This window comes from Boeremia exigua (assembly GCF_020726555.1).
Source record: "Boeremia exigua strain MPI-SDFR-AT-0100 chromosome Unknown C7974scaffold_1, whole genome shotgun sequence".
NCBI classification, from domain to species: Eukaryota; Fungi; Ascomycota; class Dothideomycetes; order Pleosporales; family Didymellaceae; genus Boeremia; species Boeremia exigua.
The window spans coordinates 401,611-422,559 of NW_025763518.1; the positions used below are offsets into that span (position 1 = coordinate 401,611).

The following is a 20,949-nucleotide window of genomic DNA, read 5'->3' on the forward strand; positions in this document are numbered from 1 at the left end:
TCATGCCATCGTTGTCGGATCGGAAACGCATTCGCCGTTACATAGGCTGACGCCTACAATGTAAGCCCTGGTAGCAGGCGCGACAAGGTCACGTCTCAGCCAGCAAACGATATGTTATCGATGGGTCACCGATCTCGCTACTATATACTGTGCGACATTCTACTTGTTTGTACTCCTGACATCACGGTTCTCATTGTACCTTGAATGTCTCTCTATTCTTAATCCCCTAATCTTGTTATTGCCTGTCACCGCTCGATCATCTGCACTTCGCACTCCATCGCCGACATGGGTCACGTCTCACGCAAAACGCGACTCAGGGCTGTCATTGCCATATCGTTTTGCTTCTTCATTGCTGAAATCTCGGTTGGCTTCTACACCCATTCGATTGCACTTGTAGCAGATGCTTTCCATTATGTAAGTCTGCATAGCAGCAGCAGACAACTCATGGTGCTCACATGTTCCTAGCTCAACGATCTCATCGGCTTCATAGTCGCTCTGGTGGCAGTTCAAGTGACAGAGCGCAAAGAATCCCCGCAAGATCTTACATTTGGCTGGACCCGTGCACAGCTTCTAGGTGCCTTCTTCAATGGCGCCTTCCTCCTCGCGCTGGGTCTGAGCATAGCCCTACAGTCCATCGAACGCTTCGTATCTCTTCAGCACGTCGAAAATCCAAAGTTGGTGCTGATAGTAGGATGCATCGGTCTTGCTTTGAATCTCATCAGTGCGGCCTTCCTCCACGAACACGACCACGGCGACGGACATGGACATAGTCACGGTCACAGTCACGAACACGAGCACTCTTCCCACGTTCATGGAGACGTCGAGAGCCTCCCGGCTGCCTCTGCTCATAGCACACGTTCCGTAGCTGATCATCACCTCGAGCATCTCCACCTCTCCCTCGCACCTTCCAAGCACGGCATGGACCTAGGTATCTTAGGGGTGCTCATCCATATCCTCGGCGACGCAATCAACAACATCGGCGTGATCATCGCCGCGCTCATAATCTGGCTCACACACTCGCCCTCCCGCTTCTACGCTGATCCAGCAGTGTCGATGTGGATCGCAATCATGATACTGATCTCCGCGATCCCGCTGACCAAACGCTCTGGCAAAATCCTACTGCAGTCTGCACCTCTGCACGTTAAGATTGAAGACGTCAAGCACGACTTGGAGAGCATTCCAGGTGTGCTGAGTGTACATGAGTTGCACGTGTGGCGACTGGATCAGAGGAAGGCGGTTGCGAGTGCGCATGTTGTTGTCAGCGACCCGGATGTGGAGAGCTTCATGAAGAAGGCAAAGGTCATCACTGAGTGCTTGCATGCATATGGAATTCATTCTGTAACGCTGCAGCCGGAGCTCCCCAGGCAGAGAGCGGTCGCCGATGATGAAGCAACTGAAGTTGCATCTGCGATGACCACTAGAACGAGCATGGAGAAGTGCGGAGTGCCTTGTGGTACTGTATGTGAGGAACTCAAGTGCTGCAAATGATCAGTCCATCTTGTTGGAAGGCATGCTGTAGCTGATTGTTGTTTGTCTGGATCGGGCAGCACGTATTCTCTACCAGTGTCATCAATCTAAGTTCCTTACAACTTGCTTGCCGCCTCAATGACTAATGGATGTCTCACTTCTCCTGGCTTGAGTTGAGCCCAGTCTGCCCGATATCCTTCCTCAACTTCCGGATAAGGTCCCAAAGGCGTGATCGCTAACGGATTGATATCCGGGTGGCTCTTCGTGTACTAATGAACAGATCAGTACAGACTCCAACAATTATTCCTCTAAGCCACTTACATTTTCCTTGATGTGCTGGAAGTCCGTCGACTCCTTGAAGCCCTCAATGTTGTGGTACAGATTCTTCAGCCAATTGTTGAGAACAGGGTAATCATGCCTGATGGTCCCCAAGTTGGTCTTGAAATGTTGCGCATATACCGTATCAAATCTGACTACCGTCGGATACGCCAAGAGATCCAGTTCCGTCAGTGTGTCACCCAAGATGTACGGCCCTCCATTGCTGTGCACCAGCTTCTCCAGCTTGTTCAATGCAGCAAAGAGAGGGACGACGTGCTCATTGTACCCGTCCTGGGTGGTGTTGAAGCCGGCCTTGTAAACGCCGTGGCAGATCAGTGATGTGAGCCACGGTGTGACTTCATCAATCTTGGCCCTCAAATGCTCAGGATAGAAGTCAATGCTCCGAATCTTTTCGTCTCCGATCAGACTATCGAATGCTCGAGGCAGCCACTTCAACAATTCCATACTCTCGCTGCTGACAACGCGTTTCTCTTTCTTGTCCCACAGGAGTGGAACACTGTACTTTCCACTGTAAGCTGGATCGTCGCGAAAGTAAATCTGGTGTAAGAAGCGGCTATTGTAAAGGTGATCTGGCGTAGCATTTGGATAAGTTTCGTCAAAGCGCCATCCTGGCTCTCCCTTGGGATAGGGCTTGACAATTGAGATTGGGAGGAAGGGCTGGAGATGCTTGATATGCCGGACGAGATTGGCCCGGTGAGCGAAGGGGCAGAAAAGGCCTGTGTTGCAAAATGAGTTTTTCGGTGTGCAGACGAATGTGTCTAAAGGAATTTGTACCAATATACAGATGATACCTGTCTTTCTCAACAGGAAACTCTCCTCCCTCGCTAATCACACCATGCCAGCCATCATTGGTACCATATTTGTGGATCTCTTCCTTGACCATTGTTGTATCCTATGAAGGCGATGGCTGTAATTTTGCGTTGATATCACGTTTATAGAGGGTTGAGGCACAGAGAACTTAAACCACAAGACACGTTGTGATGATCGCTACTACACGGAGCTGACGAGAGCGGACTGAGCGGGCATCACGCAAGTGTGGGGTTGCTGCCGGCAGAATTGGGCCATCATAGGCGGCTGCACAGGCGGTCGCGGAGTTCCTCGAAACCCTATTGGGCGAACTGTGAAGTGCGGAAACGTTCCTTGTCGATTGATTACTTCGTTGTCGGAGGTTTCACAAACGTGACCAATCTTCACGTACCTACTGACGTTGACCCCGTGAATAATCTACGAGAAGGTTGCCGTAGGTACACGATTTGACGGACTCATGCTGATTGAATTGAGTAAAGTTACACACTACCGCAGTCTCGCCATCAAGACACCACCTCCGATGCAGCGATCTGCCCAAGGAGAAGCACTGTCATTTGACAATGCAACAAGTGCGGCTTAGCGTAACGTAAACTCTGTAGCTGTGTCCAGACGGGCTGCTCCGAGTCTAGCTCAGCGTAGCCTAAAGTTGGCAGATTGGGCAACATCCATCTCGCGTGAGGGCCTTGTTTGAGTGTTTGTTGAGTGGAGTATTGTTACAGACGACGAAAGAAAGTCGATTAGGTATGTTGTGGTGCTGAATCGGCCGTGAGAATGATGGGTCAGATCCAACTATGCAGAAAGCTCCGGAAACGATGCTGGAAAATGCTCACATATGCTGAACGCTAAGACAACTGAACATGCGAAAAGCGGTAGAACGGTCGCTGTTAGATCATCAATCGTCGTATCCAATATATTGAACAGCTGTTCAAGAGGGAAGACGTCCAAGATCAGATCGAATGCACATCCGTTTTAACCAAGAACGCAATGCAAAAAGACAATACTGAAACACAAAATGCAAGAACAAAGACGGCCCACCCCGTCTTGTCCAGATGCTAGGCACCATTGCTAATAGGCTGCATGCCCAGCCGCGAATCTCCAGGAGGTAGTGGAGGAACCTTTGGTGGCGGCTGCGAATGTTGACAAGTATGATGACAACACGTGTGACCCTGCGACGGCCCACCATCGTCGTAGTCGCCATAATCATCGTCGTAATCGTCGTCCGGACCTAGCGAGCCGTCATCGCGACGGTCATAACCACCGGCAGGAGGATTCTGAGGATGTTGGGCGTTGCTTGCGTTGTTCTGGGCTTTCTTGCTTGCCTTCTTGCCCTTCCGTCCCTTCATCCTTGCCTTCTCCAGCAACCGACGCTTCTCGGCGAGTCGACGCCGCTCCTTCCTGTCCTTCATCTCGTACTGCCGGATCAAGGCCTCGGGAGGACGTCCAAAGATGTCTTCGTATTCGCAGAACTCGCAGATCCAGGGCTGGCTGGGAGGGTTGTGAAAGTTCGCATACTCCTGTTGCGTCCGTCGTTTGCGAGCAGCATATGCATAAAGCTTCGAGGCACTGCGTCTAGGCTTGCGGGGTGGAGGCGCCTGCTGCGGAGGCTGCGCACCCTTGGGTGGCGGCGCACCCCTATTTGCGGGAGGATGTGCTCCATTCATGCTTGGGCTTGTCTGGGTACCCTGTGTCGATACAGCAGGGGCGTCTGGTCGAACGGGAGGGCGAGCGCGCGCAGTCTGAGGGTGGGGCGGCGGAGGCGCGGTCGTGGTGGGATACGCGCCCGGGGGCTGAGGGTACGGCCCGTTTTCCTGGCCGGGCCAGACCATCTTGTTTGCTGAGTCAGAGCCACAGGTGAAGGTGAATTGAGTCTTGGTTGCGCTACTTTTCGCAGCCTCTTGATGCAGCAGACTGACGTTCTCGTTGCCCTGCGGTGGCGGGGTTGCTTGTGCGTTGGCAATGGCTGTGGAGATGATGCCGTTCTGCTCCGAAGGACCTAGAATAAATAGTTAGCGCACGGACTGAAAGTCAAATTTCCCGAGGTGCCACCGTACGTTTGCTTGCTTTGGTGTTGGCCAGGCTGGTTGAAGTTCCCAGCACTCGTCGTTCTGAGCGTCCTGAACCAGATCGGCCAAATCTTCCTCTGCCTGCGCCTGCGATGCCCGTCCCAGAGCTGTTGTGCTGCGGCGTTGACGGCGCTGAGCCATAGCGTACAGTCCCATCATCGACCTCGCCGTTCTCGTGGTTTGCGATGCTCATGCTTGCCACGTCCGCTGAGAGTGTCGCGTGATGCGAGCTGTTGTTGCCCATGTTTGGAATCTTCCGCTTTTTCTTGTTGTTTGTGTTCTCGAACGACTCGTAGCCATCAACCGAAGATGCGGCAGAGCCTGGCTTGTGATAGCTTGACGCCGCGACTGCAGACCTCCCAGATGCACTCCTGCTGTAATGGTAGCTTGGAGACGAAGGCTGTGGACCTCTCCGCATGTCCTCGTCCTCTTCGCTCTCTACTTCAGAATGAGTATGGCCGCAGTGGCACGCATGGTGGTCGTTCTCGCCCGTCCTCAAAGCCCTATTGCCACGCTCACTGGACGTGTACGGGAAGTTGAACAGCGGCCCTGTAGAGGGCGGGTTATTGGGGAACACGATCGACTCGGCCTGCTCTGGAGACAGTCTCGCACGCAGGGAACGTGCTGGTAGAGGGCGAATCGGCCGGTCGGGGTACGTAGAAGAGGACGTGTCGGGCGAGGAGCGCAGCGGCGAGGAACGGTTCCACTCGTAACCTGTGTGAGGAATAAGCGCTGTCAGATAGGTGCAAAGAGCAGGGAAGAGCCCAGAGCGAAACACGGTGAGCGGGAAGGAGTGCAGAATATTGAGATGTGAGAGGCGCTGTGGGGTCTACTGCGACTTCCGACACTTACCCGCTGTCGCCGCTGCCATGTTGGCAGGTCGTATTTTGTGCCTATCTCAGCCAGATAGGCCTGTCGTCGTCCCTTCCAAGCAATGCCAAAAAGTTTTATCGGTCGCACCTGCTCATGCACCATTAGCCTCCTGCTCCCATAACCCGAGGCTTCACGGGCCAGTGCCCCGCGATTGCCAAATGTGCGGTGACGCTTTCTTGGGTGCGCTGCGGATGTGCTGTGGCTCAGGGGCGTTACGCACCTATATCGAGTGGTCGTTGTGCGTCAGACGAGGTCGGTGATCGGTACAGCACTGGTGGCAGTTAGCGGATGGCGGAGCCCCTCTTCCTCCGCGGCTTTCTGACTAACAAGGTACGATCCCTGATACCAGCTGGATGCGCCGGACGCCCTCCAATCAACAGATCCGGAACGATGCACACGTTCGACCAGGAGAAGTGTCAGATGTGATGGAGGCGTTGGTATCCGAGGATGGCGAGTGCGCTGTCGACGATGCCAAGGAAAATGGGCTATCAGCCACTCAAGTGCTTGTGGTTCAGAGCTCGCCAAACTACGACGCTATCGCGCAAGCAGGAGAACTAGATCAGCAACGAAGGTTCTGTGGGTCAGGTATGTATATGTCTATCGTCAAGTTGCATCTACAAGAACGTTGACGGAGCACAACGGTGACTTGCATGTCGCCCGACGTGTTAGCCGTGCTGCAGCACTAGCGTCAAAAGGGATCGGTACATCCTCCTGACTATCTTCTGCCTGACAAATAGAGCCTCGTTGCGTTTCTATCGGCTTCGTTCACGAGACCCCATCCAGCTCAGGAGCAACCAAAGACATGCAACGAATGCTCTCAATAATAATGCAGCAGCCTTGAATGCCTAGGTAGGATCTGAACCGTCCCGCCCTTCCTGCGACCGGGAATGCGATGCTACACCACAACGTCAAGCACGCCCTTGAGATTTGTACCGAGCACGTCCGCACTACAGTGACACAGATTGTTCGTTGAAGCAAAGTCTCGTATGAGTATCTACTATTCATTGTTCATTCCTACAACGCCTGCGGTTCGCTATCGTTCTTTGTGTCTCAAAGTCGGGACTGGACGTTGCCAATGTTGAAACCAGCTTTCAACACTGCCATGGACGGCGCGAAGAAGTACTCTCCGCCCTTGGCTGTGACGAAGTCGTTGATTGGGTTGATGTTGACTGACTTCGTGCCAATCTGAAATGGGCTTGGAGAATCTGTTGCCTTCCCTTGGCCGATGGTGACGTCGAGACCAGCGCCTGGAGAAGGGAAGCCCGGCTGGTTCGCCCAGGCAGTTTGAATGAATCTGTAACCGTTCTCGATATTCGACTGGTAGCAAGCAAACAGAAGGCCACGGCCAGTATCTGGTCCGCCATTCTTGAAATCCTTTCCGTAAGGAATTCCTCTGCGCATTATGCGAGTAGTATTGAATCCAATACGGATGTGCGCCTTGCGAATATGTCCTGCTAAGGGGCACTTGCCCTGCTGTGTCATGCCACCGTAATCGAAGTCGTTCCTCAAGGCCAAAGAAGCATCGTCTCTCTGGTCCTGCATCTGAATAGGGCAACCTTGTAGCAGATCGTCAGATAGTGTGGAGACTTGGTTCGGGTTCACTTACCACTTTGCCATCTGCCCATGAGTTGGGCGCCAAACTGAGCTGGGCCGTTCGATCCTGCATCCCTCCACTTGTTGACCACGAAGTCATTCCACTTGCCCACATGTTGTTCCAACTTCCGGAAAACCAGGAAACTCCCGTCTGTCATCCACTGAGGCTTAGGGTTGCTCTCGTTGTCGCCTTGCCTGCCGACTATGATAACGCCTGGATCCACGAAGTTGCTTGTGTCTTTCGGCTGGACAACATCGTCCAGTTTGAAGTTGATACTGGATGAATCGTTGATGCCAAAGACTTGAGGGTGTGAGATACCGTCGTTGAAGCCAAAGCTTGCATATGTGTTAGCCACGTCGGAGGACATGTCGACTGGACTTACTGTTCGTGACCTGGTTGTGCCTCTCTCTCAGTTCCAACTTCCCTGAACAGTTCCACAACAACTTCACCACCAACGTTCAACTGACCTAGTACATTCTTTAGCTCCTTCTCCACGGTATCCATGTTGATACCAGCAACGAGCAGGACACCATCGATCGGGCCACCACCATTCTGGTTGAGATTCCAGTTGCTGAATACAGGATCTCCTAACGCCTGTCGCTCATTTTCATTCTGCATGCCTCCAACGAATGACGGCGCAGAGTCCTTCAAGCCGTTAAGGCCCTTCTGTAGTGTCGATTGAACATTGCTCAACTGTGCTTGTCAGCATGCACTTAGCATATTTCCAATCATGGAGCTTTACCTTGGTCAATCCCCCAGAAGTAAACGCGATGTTAGTCTTTGCTACATCTATGACCTTTCCTTTGGCGAGCTTGCTAATCTGCTCACGTAGATCTTTGATATCCTTGCCAGTTGCAATCTTCGAGTTAGCTACTGCCTGGATGTTCTGGCAAAATGCCTGTGGTGCTCTAATGGTGAAAAAGCAGAAGATCTCGGCCTTCTTGGGGAATCCATTAAGGAGAATATCTCCTTGAATGCCAGTGAGGTCTTCTACCTTAATAGGATTCATGGTGAGATGTTCTGGATCAGGCAGAAATGTAATGGAACAGACTGTGGGCAATGTCTCTTTGTAAATTTACAAGTGGAGACGTAGTTTTCATGTCATAAATCGAGCAAACTCACTCGGTTTAAATATGTGTCCAAACTGTCAGGTGCATGGCTACTACTGACATCTCGCTAGCTCAAGCTGATCGTAAGGGACTGGGGTTCGCATTAGGCTACACCATGGAGCAGGACGCTGTCCAGGCCTGATCGGTCACGGGATGTGGCTCATGCTGCCAGTCCTGGAGGCTGGACCGTTGTCTCTTCTGCATGATCCTAGTTCGTGCAACCGGGCTGTGAACATATTGTTGGTGTTGATAAGCAAGTGGCCGTCTGTGGCTGGCTGTAGAATCGTACATCGGATATTCTGACCGCCACTCGAAGTATTCAGAGGCATACCATAGCCCGGTCGGAATGTCAGCAGTTATTGAGACTATTCTCATTGGTCTATGGTGTCGTTTCCACCTAGGCGTTCAACTCCGGAGCGGGGGCCAAAGCTGATGTTCGGGTCAGTCTTACATACATCCATCTCAGCTCAAGCTGAATGGGTCATCATTACCTCGCAAGCGATTCGATGATTCTCATGCACCATCAGCGGAAATATCTGTACCTGCATCTATGGTTCGCTAAAGATGCAGATGCTATCGAATCTGCGTCGAGACCAACGAACACCGAAAGTCCAAGAGTATCCAACGTCGTAGGCCTGGGTTTGGCTCCTCACATACATACTACTGATACTAGGTGATTAGAACGGGCCGTCTGGAAGACTGGAAGCTAGAAAATTTGTGGGGCTGAGCGCTACCTAGTGTGGCGTCGTTCAATTGCACCTGCTTGTGTAATGGTAGTAGCTTGCAGGGCGGAGTGTTAACGTGTTCTTGGGGCCGCAGCCCGGGTCTGTTCAGTGCTTATGACTGTGTAACTTCGATCAACCTCAACATGGCCCCGAAGAGATAAATGATGGTGGTTGAGGTAGGATGGATGGCTTAAGCGGACAGTTCGTAGCTCTTCCAGCCGCTCGGGCTGACCCCTCAGGTTCGCACCGTACCTAGCTCGCATCAGCTTCCAGCGCCACAAACTTACGAGTAGCTGACAGTCCCCACTAACATGGCTGGTCAGTTTCTGGTGAAAATCGGAGTCTGGGGAAACGATCTCCGCTGCGCAAGTGTTGGCGCCGTTGAAGTTGAGTTGCATTTTCGATGCAAGTCTGCCCTGCCCGTGACAGCGAGAAGGAAAGGCCAGTACTCTCTGTTTTCCTTCGCATCTAAAGGCAGTCACCTGAGCCTCAGGAACCAGGTGTTCTCTTCTGGGGTCGTGTCATGTTGGTGCTCATATTATGCTGGCGCTCTGGATCTTTGACGCGTAATTGAGGCACGCCTGCATCCACAGTTGGTACGGTACGTAAAGAGGAGGAGGAGCAACGAGAGTGCAGAGCAGCGCAGTCCGCTTCTATCAAGATACCAGCTGGTTCGCAGCAATCGTTTCATTTCTTTCAGGAGGCATACGAAATGCAGCTGTGAAGGTGGTGTCGATAGTTGAACATCGTTCCTGGGTTTTAAAGTTGTGTCGAGCCGCACCGGAACGAGGCTCCGGCCAACCTCAAAATATTGGCCGATCGCGAATTCCAGGAGGTACGATATCTAGCAACAACACAATCCATTGGAACATGAAACCTCTAGCTGTTCCGTTACGACATGTTCGCTCGAAGCGAAACACCGCAAACGTGGGCCAATATGTACCTGTAAGCCTTGCACTTTCTGCGGCGCAGGTTTCGCCGTCAAAAAGATAGATCACGCTCAGCACGACGGCGGCGACAACGATACGCGAGAGCTTCGTCGACCAAATTGCTTTTCTCAGTGGCATGCGTGTTATGGATCTTTTCATGGCCAAATCCGCGGCTAGGTATCGCGCGAACACAGTCTGCCGACATGACGCATGTCGGTACGGCGTGATTAGGCCTCACCTTTTCATCAGTGCGCCAATGACAGCACGATTTCTGCCGCTTTTACCGGGGCGAGGCGAGAATAGATCTCGGTTACAGAAGCGCAAGACTGAAGAGCCCATCAACGTGGCGCTGCTTGGAACTAGGAGTATGTTTAGGGGCCTGAAAGAGTCCGATTCTGTACTCGGCCGACTTTCAAAGTATGTAGGTGTGGTAGCGTTACGTTCGAAAAGTCCTTTCTTCATTTCACCCTCTGGTTTCTGCTCTTCTTTTCCATCTGGGCATTCTCCTAGAACACATATTTCAAGGCTCTAACGCTTGTGCCTCGCCCCCACAGATCATACAACGCATAGGATCGGATCCCTCAGTCGAAGCCAGAGAGTATATCGATATTGCCCGACATGGCATCATTCGCATACGAAACAATGGCTGAAGCTTCTCTGCTAGCTACCCGTGACGACCGCAGCGCGATTCAGGAGTTTCGCAGCCTATGTAGCTACGATACATGTCCTCTCGAGATGTCGTATTGGGGATACCGACCATCTTTGGTTGCGAATCTCGCGTTCCTGCTTTTGTTTGGGCTATCTACTCTGGCGTACATAGGTCAAGGATTCCTTAACAAAGCATGGCTCGGGTTTACGATCGCTATGGTGTGTGGATGTGCACTCGAGGTAGTCGGCTACGTCGGTCGAGTGCTCGCGTGGTTTGACGGGTTTACTGAGGTACGTCAGTGATGCTGTACCAAAAGGACGTCACGGCTAACAGGCCAAAGAATCCATTCTTGATCCAGATTATCTGCCTCACGATCGCGCCTGCCTTCCTTGCAGCTGGTGTCTATCTCTGCCTCTCTCGCATCGTCAGCACATTCGGTACCGAAAACTCACGAATCAAGCCACTATCGTACCCGCGTATCTTCATTCCATGCGACATCGCCTCTCTGGTTTTGCAAGCTCTTGGTGGAGGCATTGCTAGTGCGAAGACTCATCAGAACGAAAATCCAACCCTCGGAAATAACATCATGATCGCAGGACTTGCCTTCCAGGTCCTGACGTTGTTTATTTTCATCGTCCTGGCTCTCGACTTTGCGACTCGCACTATAGGCCGCATACGCAAACTTGGTCAGAACGCGTTGGACCCTAGACACGCAAAGCTGCGCGATTCATGGCAGTTCAAAGGGTTTATTATCGCTCTTTCCTTTGCGACGCTATGTATCTTCACACGATGTGTGTACAGGGTCGCAGAACTGAGTGAAGGATGGAATGGACACCTGATCAAGACCCAAAGGTACTTTATTGGGCTCGAGGGTGCAGTAATTATAGTAGCAGTCCTGTCGTTAAACATATTCCATCCTGGATTGTGTTTTAAAGGAGCACTTGATACAGGGACAGAAGCAAAGGGAAAAAGCAAGAAGACGTGGTATGGGAAGAGGAGCTCAGAGTCCACCGCATAGTCCAATGCAGCACTTTCTAAGTTTGAGAAGTGCACGCCCATCAACGAGCCACCAAGCTAGATATCTCGACTCGTAGCTAATACATGCGTAACGTATTTTGACGAAGTAAGCATCTCACAAAATCTCTTCGAGCCGATCAGGCAATGCTCGTAAAAGGCTTACCACGTGTCTTTGTATGATCCTTGTTTGTTTGTCAAACGGAAGCACAAAACCGTGCGGGTGGCTACAGAGTTTCCTAGCTTGTCTTTGCGAAAGTCAAACAGTAGTCTTCCTACCTCTGCTTGAGTATGCCCACTTTACTGCTACAATCTGGTAAACGAGGACACCTTCACTGTACGAAAGCGCGATGATACCTTCACTTCTGGCACTAGCTGCAGCCTAAAATAGGAGGCCTTGCACACCTACGTACCTTCGCACCCTCTCTCAACAGCGTACCAAACGCCCTTGATCATTTTGGAGCGCCTCCCAAAAGCGCTTCCTACCCTCTGCAACAGTGCCTAACATACGAAGAATCGCACAGTACAAGCCTCGCAACCACTCCAACAACCGTTCGACACACCAACATGAACCAAGCAGAAGACGTCGAAGTCATACTTGGCCACAAGCGCCGCTACAAGTTCCACTCTGGCACGCTCGCGAGGAACTCCACGCTGTTTGCTGAGATGCTGTGCGAACGTAATGCGGCAAGGTTGAGCAGCCGCGCAAAGAACGCTGGCGTAAAGATCCGTTGGATGATTGAGCTGACAGAGCTGCCCAACGAGCGCAACCCTGCCGGCTATCTTGATCTGGTGGTCAGTAATTTCAGAGCTTGAAATGCCTCAGCGACTTCGGGCAGCTTGGAGACTGACCATTTGTAGGAGCTTACCCCTACGGGCGAGCGCGCAGATGGCCGTACAGGCATAGTTGTAAATGAGAACGGACGCGTCCCTCTAGCTGACCAAGCCTTCCAAAACTATGAGTCGATACTGTACGCTTTCTATAACAAGGAGCTCACTATCGATGATGCGGATATGAGCGCTGCTCTCTCTGACTGCTATCAACTGCTCCACATCTCGGATTACCTTGGTTGTACCGGCCTGATCTCTAAGCCGATTGAGGTCGCCCTCTTCAAGCATGGCCAGGATCTGTTCCGTGCGATACAGGGCGTACCGTATGCCTGGATTGAGATGGCGAACCGCATTCGCAGCGAGATGATCTTCAAGGAATGCATCATACATCTCGTGGGTGACTGGAAGAACCTCAAGACTAATGCCAACATCACCGAACGTCTCCGCGAGGTGCCAACGTCGCGTGCACTGGTCGAGAAGTACCACCGAGCCCTTTCCGACAAGGCCAAAGCCCTGGAGCTCGGTATTCTTTCGCACTATCCACAAGCCTTGCGTTTACCTTCGGAAGATCTGCCTATCAAGCGCGAATCATACGCAAAGGATATCCTGGTCTGGATGGCGCTTACCTTCTTCCGCCACTGGGTTTCTCAGCGACTTGTGACGGGACACGGGCGCGACGCGTCAGACTGTGGCTACGATCTCTATTCCGCGCTCGGCGCGGGTGGCGACGCATACATGGATAAGTCGGTCATTAATCAGTTTCACACACGCTTTCCCGTGACCAAGAAGGGCATGAACGTGCTGGAAAACCACCTCTTCGAGATCAAGGAATGCATCAAGAAGGTCGTTGATGACAGCAAGATATTGAGGAGCCAGAGCCAGCTCGACGTGAATCGATTCCCAGTCAAGTATCTGACGTGTACGGAGTTTGCTAGAGAAGACTATCCTTGGTTGAAGGAGGATAGGGAGGCACGAGTGGCGCCTCCGAAGAGGGCGTACAAGCCGGGTGGAAACGAGATTGCGAGACAGAACCTAGAAACCACGAAGAGGTATCAAAGGAGCCCGAGTGCTGAGGGACAAGATGAGGTGGAATACGATGACGAGGAGGAGATGGTGCCGCAGCACGAGAGCCAGAACAAACGCATGCGGTACGAATCGCTCTGAGTTCTCATCAGGGTATTTGGGTGTTGGTTTGGCGCTTCTCGACGATTTGTAGGCATCATATTTGGTTTTGGTGCTTCAATGGACGGCTTTGCAAACGAAGAAGTCCTCCGGACTCGACCTCTGCAATTCGGTTATGGACTGCGGCTGAGCCAAGTCGCTCCGGCGCAGGCATCTTATGGAACTTCAGCAGGCTTCCGTAGTGCAAAATACTGCAGGGCACGGTAGTGATAAAATGAAATGGTCTTTGTACAATATCTTGTATCTGGCCCGGTGGTGTTCTTTAGCTTATACTTGCTCGTGCCTTCTCTCAGTAGAATTGTAGCACATCCTTATTCCTGCCTGCTCTCAATCCCAGATGCCTTTCACTCGTCATCGAACCCGGTCGGCCTTGGCCTATCACCCTTGGGAATCGGGTATGTGAGGGGAATCTTGGTGATTTGCTCCTCGCCCAAGTATCTCCTAATCGGAGGAACTGCGACCACCAAGATGGGACCGACGCATCCGACGACGATGCTGTAGAAGTACGCAGGCTTGTTGATTGAGGCCCACTTGAGGTAGCGCAGTGGCTGCGAGTAGAAGCGGGGGTTAAGGGGCGTGCCGGACATGTTGGTGGTGCTGCTGCTGTGTAATCAGCGTCGTTGGGTTGGTGAACGTGCGGGCGGCGACAGGAGCGTACACTTGGGACAATTGCTGCGTCGCGTTAGCAAGACTGGATCTTTGGGTTTGCGCTGCGCAGTAGAGAGTGCGTACGGTGTGTGCAAGGGCCTCAATGCCTCGGAATGCTAGTCGTGACGCAGCGGGCCTGGACGTGAGGTTGCTCGGAGAGCTTCGGTCAGTGGGGATGTTCCGCGCCGATGTCTTGGCATTGCATACGTTACGTGTAGCTGTCTACGAACGCCCAAAGTGTCAAGTCCTACTTCGCCAATTCATGATCATGAGGTGGCTACTTTCTTTTCTGGTCTTGACCATTGTCGCTGTGGTGCGAGCGGCGAGTTCCACAGGGAACAGACTGCTGGTAGTCCTCGAAGAGCAGGCTGAGCGCGAGAAGTACAGCGTGTTTCTTGAGGACCTGGCGGGTAAGTGCATCTCTCTAGGCGTTCCGAAACAGGATCTTCTGGCGCTGGCAGTGTCTGCAGACTCTCCGAAAGCTATGTGTGCTGTTGCGGTTGGAGAAGCTCAGGCCGCGTAAGCTTGCAAGATGTTATTCGAGCTATTTGACTGGAGCTTCTGGTTATCGTCAATTGAAGCTGTGGATGGCGAGGAAACTGCTAACACATGTTTGCAGCTCGTGGCTTCCACACTACTGTCGATTCGCCCAAGGGAGACAAGGTTGCTCTCTTCAAGCATGATGAACGAACCTACGATCACGTCCTCTTGCTTCCTGCAAAGTCGAAAGGCCTCGGCCCAGCTTTGACCGCCAACACACTTCTCGAATTCGTTAAGAAGGATGGCAACGTCCTCGTTGCGCTGTCTAGCGAGCAAGCAACCCCCACCGCTATCCAGTCCCTCCTCCTCGAGCTCGATATCAGCATTCCCAACACTAAGGGCTCGTTGGTAGTTGACCACTTCAACTACGACTCCGCATCCGCATCCGAGAAGCACGATGTTCTGCTGCTCCCATACCCCGCCGCGCTGAGAAAGGGCGTTACGAACTACTTCGGCGGAGAGGGTTACATCGCCGTTCCCCGCGCTGTCGCACAGGTCCTCGGCAACGATTCGCCCCTACTCTCCCCCATTCTCCGTGCACCCAGCACAGCGTACAGCTACGACTCGAAAGATGAGGCCGAGGTTGTGGAGGATCCGTTCGCTGTTGGTCAGCAGCTGAGCATTGTCTCTGCTATGCAAGCTCACAACTCCGCACGTTTGACCGTTGTTGGATCAGCTGAGCTTCTGCAGAACAAGTGGTTTGCTGAGAAGGCCAAGCTTGGCGACAAGGCTGTGACCACTGCCAACCGTGATTTCGCGGCGAAGCTGTCGGCCTGGACTTTCAAGGAGACGGGTGTGCTCAAGGCTGGCAAGGTGGTCCACTATCAGGATGATGGTGCTAGCAAGAAGCTCAACGCCAGCACTCCGGAGAGCAACCCTACTATCTACCGCATCAAGAGCGACGTCGTACGTTTGTGCTTCACCGAACGATTGGGCTGAAAGCTGACAAGTGCATAGCAATACCAGGTCGAGATCTCTGAGTGGTCCAACGACCGTTTCGTTCCTTTTGTCCCTGACGCGAACGACAACGTCCAGCTTGAGTTCAGCATGTTGTCGCCCTTTCACCGCCTAAACCTCTCACCCATCTCGCAAACCGCAAACGCTACCGTTTTCGGCGCTGCTTTCAAGACGCCCGATCAGCACGGCATCTTCAACTTCCGCGTCAACTACCGCCGACCTTTTGTCACAAACATCGATGAGAAGAGACAGGTTACAGTAAGGCACTTTGCACACGACGAGTGGCCGAGGAGCTGGGAGATTAGTGGTGCATGGGTTTGGATTGGTGGGATTTGGGTTACAGTTGCTGGATGGTTGGCATTTGTTGCCGTCTGGCTGTACAGTGCGCCAGCTGAGAAGAGCTTGAAGAAGACACAATAGGCGAGTCTGGAGTTGTTGTAAGTAGAGGGTAGCACAGTCACTGCTATGATTGAGAAGAGATATCCCATCAGCGATGCGAGGTATTTTCATTATGGAATTAAGGCCCGACAAGGCCAAAAGATTAGCATTGAAACGAAGCGTTTGTCCAGTTCTACATATTATATTACGTGCCCAGCACCCCTCCCGTCCCAGGCACCACTCTTTGGTCTTGCAGGCCTGACTGACACTGCTCTTCTCGCCTTCTTGACGTCTAGAAGCTTGATGATATCGCGCTCAATTCCCCTTGGACTTGTTGTTGACGCGCTCCATCTAGACTTTGTCTGCTTCCGACTGATCCAAGCCGCCTCATCTGCAAATGGCAATTGCTCCGTACTATGCGAGGCTCCCTGTCCTTGGCGAAAAGCTCTATAGGGATCGTACATTGTCGGGATCTGTTCACGGGCTGTTCTGCGTTCGGGATGTAGCGCGTGGAATCCGTGGCTCATGCCCAAGGCTGAGACGGTGGGCTCGAAGGCTCGAGTATCTCTGGCTTGCGCGCGACGCGTCTGCAGGTCGATCAGACTTGTCATGAACGCTGTGATGAGAAAGAAGCCCCCCAAAGCTGATATTATGGTGATTGCCCTGCTCAGTGGGTTGAGCTGGGCGAAGAACGTCAGATCGGCGGAATCAAACGTCGGGAGTGCAGGGGCATTGAATGTATCGAGGCTCAGAGCAAGAGTCACAGCACAGCCGAATACCGCAGTGCTGCAGATGGTAGATGCGAAATCCAAAGTAACGACGGCGGCTGGGGGTATGCGGATCCAGTAGTAGCGGTTCGACATGATGACCAAGAGAATTGTGACGGCCATTATTGAACCCTGTTCTGATTAGATGATTTGTTGAACTTGCGCACTATACTTACAATAGTGACAAGAACCTGTGCCCATGCAGTCCCTCGTGCCGCTGCAGTGATGTATTGAGACCATGATGCTGTAGCGGCCCCGAGCCTGCTTTCAAGATTTGAAAGGACCGTAAACCCACGACTGTCTATGACCTGAAGAATGATGAGAGCTGGGCGCAAATCAGTGTAAGAATGTTGAGATGTCGATAGCCTTGACTTACACCATGTGCTCAGTGCTATTATCCCAACCGTGCACACCAAGGCAAGTGACCGCCAAACTGTCCTTGCTGTGTTTAGCGTTCTCATGATAATTCATGTAATTGGTAGGAGATTGAAGGTCTCAAGAACAGTCAGTCCAGCCCAGCTGGTTCACACTTTTGTGTAGTTGAATGTTTGCGTGTCTGCAAGTGATCGACCACGACTCGCCTGTGGATATGCGCTCCAACGCATCGATCATGCGAGGCCATGATTCTTTGTACCGAATTACATTTGCAAAAAGGAACAACGTTGCTCGGAAGCAGTACTACCGTTCAGCGCCATTGCCCTGGCCGCGCCGAGTATTGTTTACAGGCTGTCACGCTTGGTATGACAGGAACACAGATGAAAGCTCCTGAGCTTCGAAGACGTCCAATTCGCTGAGTTTTGTGTCAGTTTTGATTAGATGCGGTAAGTTGTGACGCCTCCTGAGGCAACAGTGTCGGATGACATCAAGCTGAAACGGAGATCTTGATCAGATCTGGAAAAAGCAACAAGGGCTTGCTTTAATGCGGGCTTACTATGGTTGAGAGTTCCGAGTGTGTGCGAAGGGATACTGGTCTTCACGACGTCGAAAGATGCTTCTTGAGATGCGTAACGATTTGATAGTTCGTGTGGGTTCGACTTAAAATCCCATAGTACCTGCTGCAAGACCGAACAAATTCAGACGAAAGACGACAATCCGTACAGACGCACTAAGAGAGAGAGTTAGTTTGAGTAGCTTTGTGAACCCTAATGTTGCAGTTCTCTGACTCGGGGGTGTTTGACTATGGATCTACGAGGTCGCCTCGTCCTTCACGATGATCGTTGCGTTATCGATTAGATAAGATAAGCCGTAAATATTTCCAACCCCGCAAAATCACCAAAACAATTCTCGCCTCCTTCAGTTACTTTTCAATATGTCCCTTTGTGTCGCATGCAACAAGCCCTTGGTGGTCGAAATCGAGCGCGATGATGAGGAGCAGTATGCAATGGCTGGCTCGTCCTCTGGCAAAGCGCCAGCCGCGGAACCGGAAACTGTTCCAGATGACGTGCAGCTGAATTGTGGGTGCCATTTCCACTGGTAAGAGACTTTGACATGGGCGTTTGAACCTTAGGCTGACACATATAGGGACTGTCTTCTAGAAGCCTATCATGTAACCGAATGTCCCAACTGCAGCAAGGACCTTGCATCCGTTTCACAAACAGGCGAGCAGCAAGTTCTCTGCAACCTCACCAACGAGGGTGGTCTACAGGAGAACCTTGATCTGCTTCCTTTGCTCACCGAAGAGAGCTACCTGAAGGCATATCCCGAAGACCGAAAATGCCGCGCGTTCCTCGAATTTTGCCGCGAGGGCGATTATAAGGCCATCATTGAGATGTTACAGGATGACGAGGTGGATGAAGACGACGAAGACGACGAGGATGAGGAAATGGCCGATGATGATCAACCGGGCAAGGATGTTGGCATCGATAGACTGTTGAGATACCAGGACCCTATTGGCGAGATGCAGTCGGGTTTGCATGCCGCTGTTCAGGCCCAGAGCAGAGAAGTTGCATGGCTGCTCTTACTTTTGGCTAGTAATCTGGATCTCTTGCAGTTCCCGCCCGAGGTCTTCCAGGAAGCAGCGGCCATGGGTATAATGAGAGGACTCACAGAGGACAAGGTGGATATCAGGAGTTTGAAAGACGCGAGTGGCAGGTCTGCGGAAGACTATGCAAACGAGATCGGGGGTGTCTGGAACGGTTGGACAGGGAATGGAAGGTTGGCTATTTGAAAGTCAATCGCGAAGCTTTGCAGATGCATCAGTATTTCCATCCTTGATACCCAGTCGTAGAGTGCAAGGCACAGGTACTGGTTAAAAGCACCTAATTTGTCTGAACTGCAATCATCACAATATGCATTGTATTTATTGTCACAGCATTACATGTCAGCCTCTTAGACTGTGGGTATCTAAACACACGTGAGCGACGCGACAAAGCGCGCTAGCAGACGCGTCGTCGTCATCATCGTGTGCCAAAGATCAATTGTCTTTTCAACCCCACAACACAACACAACCCAGTCAAAACCTTCAGACAATATGGCTGGAACCTCCAAGCGTGGCGGGTTCCGAGGCGGCGGTAGTGGCGGTTTCAAGAAAGGTTCAAGCAAAAAACGGTCACCTGAGGATGACAACGACACGCCTCATATGAGCAAGAAGGCAAAGGGTGACGAAGACGAGGACAAAGACGACACGCCCTTTGTTCCGAAGTTGCAGACTGATGAAGACAATAACGCTTTCGTCGCAGTAAGTTTCCATGGGCCCGTCAAAGTTGCATGACTGACTGGTCCAGCTCAATCATAGTGGCAAACGACGTGTGACAGTCAGCGAATTCAAAGGCATGACGCTAGTCAGTATTCGAGAGTATTGGGCGAACGATGGAGGTGAACTAAAGCCAGGCAAGAAGGTACACCGAATTTCCGCACTGTCGGCTGCTGAGTCACTGATCCTCCTCAGGGAATATCACTATCTATAGAACAGTATAATGCACTTCTCGCCGCGGCACCATTGCTGGAGTCTGTTCTCGCCAAGAAAGACATCCAGGCCACACGCCCACAATACGGAGCTGAAGCAAACACCGCGGAGGATCCTGAGGATGAGACTGATGGCCATCAGCTATCTGCTTCAAAAGCTAGCGACGACGAAGATGGGGAGTGATGCGGCACAGCCTAAAGTACTATAGATGTTGTCTATTCTACACATGTGCGCATCCTTGGAATGAACAGAGCCACGAGGGAGAAATTGTTCGGGGCCCGGAGCCCTCGAACACAAACGGTGTATTGCAAATCCGCACAAAACATGAGCACTTAGCCTAGGGAGGACATGCACGTCGCTCCCAATGCGATGAAGAAGGACTTGCACCTGTTTTTCTGTGTATCTTGCGCAAGGATGGCCATGGCATGCATCTCCGCCCTTGAGCCTCCATACTCTGCCTCTCACTGGATTGCCAGATGCGCGAACCGGCCGGTGACCTTTGGTCCACTATAGTTCATGGTCATGGGTGTAAGTCTTGTGTTCAAGGTGCCCTTCTCACGTCTGCGCTCGGGCGGAAGCGGAAATCTGGGTTACGAGGTAGGTTCGCCTCCGGGCAATAGATATCGCAACGCATAGACGAGTCGAGACCAAGTTCCGAAGGTATGGATGTGTTACTTTGACAGGCAGCCACGTGGGGTACAGGAATTCAACGAGCAACCTCTCGCAGAGCTGGTAGAACCGCCATCCAGAGTGCTAGGTGGATCATAACAGTCGGCACAGGATCTTGAAAGGCACGCGCAGCGGCAACGTACACCTCCGTATTTTCGATGCACGTCATCGGCGCGTTGACAACGTTGCGACGCCCAAGATCGGACAACCTTCGTGCAGAACGGAATGCGAGAGAAGATTGGGATGCACACCTCCAAGTGCATCACACCGATGAGCATGAATCGCGTCATTTCTGGCATCATCGCCATACTCTTCGATTTCCAGACTGGTCGACTTGCATCAAGCCTCGATCATGCCACCAAGATTTTGAGACTCCCTTCTGGCGGACTATACCAGTCGGCCGAGGCTACCAGCTCGGACTTCACATCAGCTCTGGTCCTTTCAATTCGGCTAATTGAATTCTACGTTTGATGCTACAACACCTTGTCAACCCAGGACAAATG

The 20,949-nt window shown here is 52.1% G+C and overlaps 10 protein-coding genes across 10 annotated transcripts; 5 read left to right on the forward strand and 5 right to left on the reverse strand.

The window, feature by feature from the left end:
- Positions 1–175: 175 nt before the first annotated feature.
- Positions 176–1,628, forward strand: C7974DRAFT_1501 (cation efflux system protein czcD). Its single transcript, XM_046135764.1, has 2 exons — positions 176–414; positions 466–1,628. Exons 1-2 carry the CDS (start codon positions 286–288, stop codon positions 1,486–1,488), a joined length of 1,152 nt encoding a protein of 383 aa, XP_046002362.1. The 5' UTR covers positions 176–285; the 3' UTR covers positions 1,489–1,628.
- C7974DRAFT_1469 (glutathione S-transferase) lies at positions 1,536–2,902 on the reverse strand. Its single transcript, XM_046135692.1, has 3 exons — positions 2,581–2,902; positions 1,789–2,522; positions 1,536–1,736 (listed from the first exon to the last, which is right to left on the reverse strand). Exons 1-3 carry the CDS (start codon positions 2,687–2,689, stop codon positions 1,584–1,586), a joined length of 996 nt encoding a protein of 331 aa, XP_046002363.1. The 5' UTR covers positions 2,690–2,902; the 3' UTR covers positions 1,536–1,583.
- A 763-nt stretch (positions 2,903–3,665) lies between these two features.
- C7974DRAFT_429669 (uncharacterized protein) lies at positions 3,666–5,547 on the reverse strand (the record flags this gene model as incomplete). Its single annotated transcript, XM_046144651.1, has 3 exons — positions 3,666–4,606; positions 4,665–5,390; positions 5,529–5,547. The coding sequence occupies 3 exons, from the start codon at positions 5,545–5,547 to the stop codon at positions 3,666–3,668; spliced, it is 1,686 nt and encodes a 561-aa protein (XP_046002364.1).
- Positions 5,548–6,599: 1,052 nt separating this feature from the next.
- C7974DRAFT_370840 (uncharacterized protein) lies at positions 6,600–8,152 on the reverse strand (the record flags this gene model as incomplete). The annotated part of the gene is made up of 4 exons (XM_046139985.1): positions 6,600–7,105; positions 7,156–7,478; positions 7,526–7,836; positions 7,886–8,152. The coding sequence occupies 4 exons, from the start codon at positions 8,150–8,152 to the stop codon at positions 6,600–6,602; spliced, it is 1,407 nt and encodes a 468-aa protein (XP_046002365.1).
- A 2,396-nt stretch (positions 8,153–10,548) lies between these two features.
- On the forward strand, positions 10,549–13,564 carry C7974DRAFT_299833 (RTA1 like protein-domain-containing protein; the record flags this gene model as incomplete). The annotated part of the gene is made up of 5 exons (XM_046137772.1): positions 10,549–10,845; positions 10,896–11,572; positions 11,706–11,838; positions 11,945–12,364; positions 12,431–13,564. 5 exons carry the CDS (start codon positions 10,549–10,551, stop codon positions 13,562–13,564), a joined length of 2,661 nt encoding a protein of 886 aa, XP_046002366.1.
- A 307-nt stretch (positions 13,565–13,871) lies between these two features.
- C7974DRAFT_407344 (uncharacterized protein) lies at positions 13,872–14,169 on the reverse strand (the record flags this gene model as incomplete). The annotated part of the gene is made up of 2 exons (XM_046143229.1): positions 13,872–13,899; positions 13,943–14,169. The coding sequence occupies 2 exons, from the start codon at positions 14,167–14,169 to the stop codon at positions 13,872–13,874; spliced, it is 255 nt and encodes an 84-aa protein (XP_046002367.1).
- C7974DRAFT_381876 (Dolichyl-diphosphooligosaccharide--protein glycosyltransferase subunit WBP1) lies at positions 14,049–16,297 on the forward strand. Its single transcript, XM_046140630.1, has 4 exons — positions 14,049–14,254; positions 14,315–14,640; positions 14,850–15,676; positions 15,728–16,297. Exons 2-4 carry the CDS (start codon positions 14,334–14,336, stop codon positions 16,145–16,147), a joined length of 1,554 nt encoding a protein of 517 aa, XP_046002368.1. The 5' UTR covers positions 14,049–14,254; positions 14,315–14,333; the 3' UTR covers positions 16,148–16,297.
- Positions 16,008–17,620, reverse strand: C7974DRAFT_1621 (uncharacterized protein). The gene is made up of 3 exons (XM_046135968.1): positions 17,249–17,620; positions 17,049–17,197; positions 16,008–17,004 (listed from the first exon to the last, which is right to left on the reverse strand). Exons 1-3 carry the CDS (start codon positions 17,331–17,333, stop codon positions 16,306–16,308), a joined length of 933 nt encoding a protein of 310 aa, XP_046002369.1. The 5' UTR covers positions 17,334–17,620; the 3' UTR covers positions 16,008–16,305.
- Positions 17,621–18,163: 543 nt separating this feature from the next.
- On the forward strand, positions 18,164–19,198 carry C7974DRAFT_347789 (uncharacterized protein). The gene is made up of 2 exons (XM_046139404.1): positions 18,164–18,345; positions 18,394–19,198. Exons 1-2 carry the CDS (start codon positions 18,182–18,184, stop codon positions 19,037–19,039), a joined length of 810 nt encoding a protein of 269 aa, XP_046002370.1. The 5' UTR covers positions 18,164–18,181; the 3' UTR covers positions 19,040–19,198.
- A 144-nt stretch (positions 19,199–19,342) lies between these two features.
- On the forward strand, positions 19,343–19,960 carry C7974DRAFT_407348 (transcriptional Coactivator p15-domain-containing protein; the record flags this gene model as incomplete). Its single annotated transcript, XM_046143230.1, has 3 exons — positions 19,343–19,549; positions 19,596–19,709; positions 19,760–19,960. The coding sequence occupies 3 exons, from the start codon at positions 19,343–19,345 to the stop codon at positions 19,958–19,960; spliced, it is 522 nt and encodes a 173-aa protein (XP_046002371.1).
- Positions 19,961–20,949: the final 989 nt, after the last annotated feature.

Excerpts from the sequence above, each read along its gene's own strand:
- C7974DRAFT_347789 (XM_046139404.1), top strand. The coding sequence starts at position 18,182 with ATGTCCCTTTGTGTCGCATGCAACAAGCCCTTGGTGGTCGAAATCGAG. Across the intron at positions 18,346-18,393 it reads TGTGGGTGCCATTTCCACTG|GGACTGTCTTCTAGAAGCCT; the intron begins GTAAGAGACTTT and ends TGACACATATAG.
- C7974DRAFT_1469 (XM_046135692.1), bottom strand. The coding sequence starts at position 2,689 with ATGGTCAAGGAAGAGATCCACAAATATGGTACCAATGATGGCTGGCAT. Across the intron at positions 2,523-2,580 it reads CAGGTATCATCTGTATATTG|GCCTTTTCTGCCCCTTCGCT; the intron begins GTACAAATTCCT and ends TTTGCAACACAG. Across the intron at positions 1,737-1,788 it reads TCCAGCACATCAAGGAAAAT|TACACGAAGAGCCACCCGGA; the intron begins GTAAGTGGCTTA and ends TCTGTTCATTAG.
- C7974DRAFT_1501 (XM_046135764.1), top strand. The coding sequence starts at position 286 with ATGGGTCACGTCTCACGCAAAACGCGACTCAGGGCTGTCATTGCCATA. Across the intron at positions 415-465 it reads TAGCAGATGCTTTCCATTAT|CTCAACGATCTCATCGGCTT; the intron begins GTAAGTCTGCAT and ends ACATGTTCCTAG.
- C7974DRAFT_381876 (XM_046140630.1), top strand. The coding sequence starts at position 14,334 with ATGCCTCGGAATGCTAGTCGTGACGCAGCGGGCCTGGACGTGAGGTTG. Across the intron at positions 14,641-14,849 it reads GTTTCTTGAGGACCTGGCGG|CTCGTGGCTTCCACACTACT; the intron begins GTAAGTGCATCT and ends ACATGTTTGCAG. Across the intron at positions 15,677-15,727 it reads ACCGCATCAAGAGCGACGTC|CAATACCAGGTCGAGATCTC; the intron begins GTACGTTTGTGC and ends ACAAGTGCATAG.
- C7974DRAFT_1621 (XM_046135968.1), bottom strand. The coding sequence starts at position 17,333 with ATGAGAACGCTAAACACAGCAAGGACAGTTTGGCGGTCACTTGCCTTG. Across the intron at positions 17,198-17,248 it reads AATAGCACTGAGCACATGGT|CTCTCATCATTCTTCAGGTC; the intron begins GTAAGTCAAGGC and ends ATTTGCGCCCAG. Across the intron at positions 17,005-17,048 it reads CACAGGTTCTTGTCACTATT|GGTTCAATAATGGCCGTCAC; the intron begins GTAAGTATAGTG and ends TAATCAGAACAG.